Source organism: Penaeus japonicus, unplaced genomic scaffold (genome assembly GCF_977035675.1).
Source record: "Penaeus japonicus unplaced genomic scaffold, GWHDUDI00000001_assembly GWHDUDI00000005, whole genome shotgun sequence".
NCBI classification, from domain to species: domain Eukaryota; kingdom Metazoa; phylum Arthropoda; class Malacostraca; order Decapoda; family Penaeidae; genus Penaeus; species Penaeus japonicus.
In genome coordinates, this window is record NW_028234407.1 from 18,043,449 (window position 1) to 18,045,365 (window position 1,917).

Genomic DNA, 1,917 nt, shown 5'->3' on the forward strand with positions numbered 1-1,917 from the left:
CTATCTCTCCCTCCCCCATCCCTCCCTTTCCCCCTCTTTTTACGTGATAAGTAGAGAGTAATCAGATAAACATGTAATCTGTAATCTATAATCTATAAATATATGCTTAGTTCACGGAAAATGTTATCTAAATTCAATCGTTAAATTGTTTTCATCTTTACGATCAGCAAATTATATTCATGAAGAAACTGAAGTAAGGAACACTGAAAACATATCATCAGGTATTCGTGTACAAAATAAATAGATAGCTAAAACGATGCAACCTATGCTATTAATGAAAAATATGATATGACTGTAATATTGAAGTGGAAGATCCAGCCAAAACTTCGAACAAGTTAGTCAGCTGATCAACCAAAACAGAAATTATTTCTCATCCAACACAGTTACATGATGTCACTAGTAAATTATTTATTTAAAATATTCATTTGAAAGTATAGTAACTAATGTGGATATAGAACAATTTACCGCTATTTATTATACTAATAAGTGAAATATGTATCTCCTTGGAAATGAAAAACAGAATTCACTCTTGAAAATAGCATAACACTGAACTAAATGTGTTGGAACCTCGGGTCAACGATTTGACAAACTTTACCTTCTTCACTTCAAGTCTTTTTTAATGCTATCGGCTCCTGTCAGACATGTCAGCTGAATGTCTACCTATCGAGGTGAGTTTTGATGGTATTTAAGAATATTTTATATATCTTTTATTTGCTTTTACCGAGAATACTTTGTTCAAACTATAAAATATTACATGGTCATCTGAACCAATTGGCTGTCTTTTGACATATGTATAGGCCATTTCTTTATGTTATGGTTATATGTGTTATAGTTACAATGAATCATGTTTCTCTTAATATGTTTATATTTGAATTTCTTGAAATTTCTTTTTATGTCGTTATCATCCGCTGTTCATCTTATTGCTCCTGTAGACTAAGCCCAAGCAGTAATTAAGTATAAGTTTCCAGTAAAACCTTTTGAATTATGATAGCCATAGTTTTGTTATGTACCATAATCACTTCTGGTCAAAACTCTAGACCAAATTTAGAGCAGACCATGAGTGGTGCTTATTAGGTTTGAGTATTATTTGTAGACGACTATACGCAGGACTGCTCAGAGCTGGAAGATTTCTGGGGCTCCACTAGATTTCATAACACATCATGAGACGAGAATGTACAGCAGCATTGATGTAAAGACTTGTGATTACCTTCCATTAGTGACAGTTGTGATTATTATATCTTTAGATTTAGCTTTTTTTTCTGTTATTTAGTGAGAAATGTTGATCAGATCATTTGTATGCATTAAAAAGGTTTTGTGATTATGAACAGAAATTTTAGAACTGTTATGATATAGTGTTACCTTATTTTTGTAGATTGTTTATATTGTTTTTCTTTCTTGATTAAAGTCAGTTTGAAACTGATCATTTTCAAGAGCATCTCTCTTTCTTTCTCTCTCTCTCTCTCTCTCTCTCTCTCTCTCTCTCTCTCTCTCTCTCTCTCTCTCTCTCTCTCTCTCTCTCTCTCTCTCTCTCTCTCTCTCTCTCTCTTCTCTCTCTTCTCTCTCTTTTCTCTCTCTCTCCTCTCCTCTCTCTTCTCTCTTCTCTCTTCTCTCTCTCTTCTCTCTTCTCTTCTCTCCTCTCTCTTCTCTTCTCTTTCTCTCTCTCTCTCTCTCTCTTTCTCTCTCTCTCTCTTCTCTCCTTTTCTCTCTCTCTCTCTCTCTTCTCTCTCTCTCTCTCTCTCTCTTCCTCTCTCTCTCTTTCTCTCTTTCTCTCTCTCTCTCTCTCTCTCTCTCTCTCTCTTCTCTCCTCTCTCTCTCTCTCTCTCTCTCTCTCTCTCTCTCTCTCTCTCTCTCTCTCTCTCTCTCTCTCTCTTCTCTCTTTCTCTCTCTCTCTCTCTCTCTCTCTCTCTCTCTCTCTCT

The 1,917-nt window shown here is 35.4% G+C and overlaps 1 protein-coding gene across 1 annotated transcript in view; it reads left to right on the forward strand.

Annotated features, from left to right (window-relative positions):
• Positions 1 to 245: 245 nt before the first annotated feature.
• LOC122247044 (uncharacterized) overlaps positions 246 to 1,917 on the forward strand; it is an 18,225-nt gene continuing 16,553 nt past the window's right edge. The window contains exon 1 of the mRNA XM_086536663.1: positions 246 to 668. Coding sequence (XP_086392789.1) covers positions 642 to 668 — 27 coding nt within the window. The 5' untranslated portion in view covers positions 246 to 641. The remainder of the gene's footprint in view (positions 669 to 1,917) is intronic.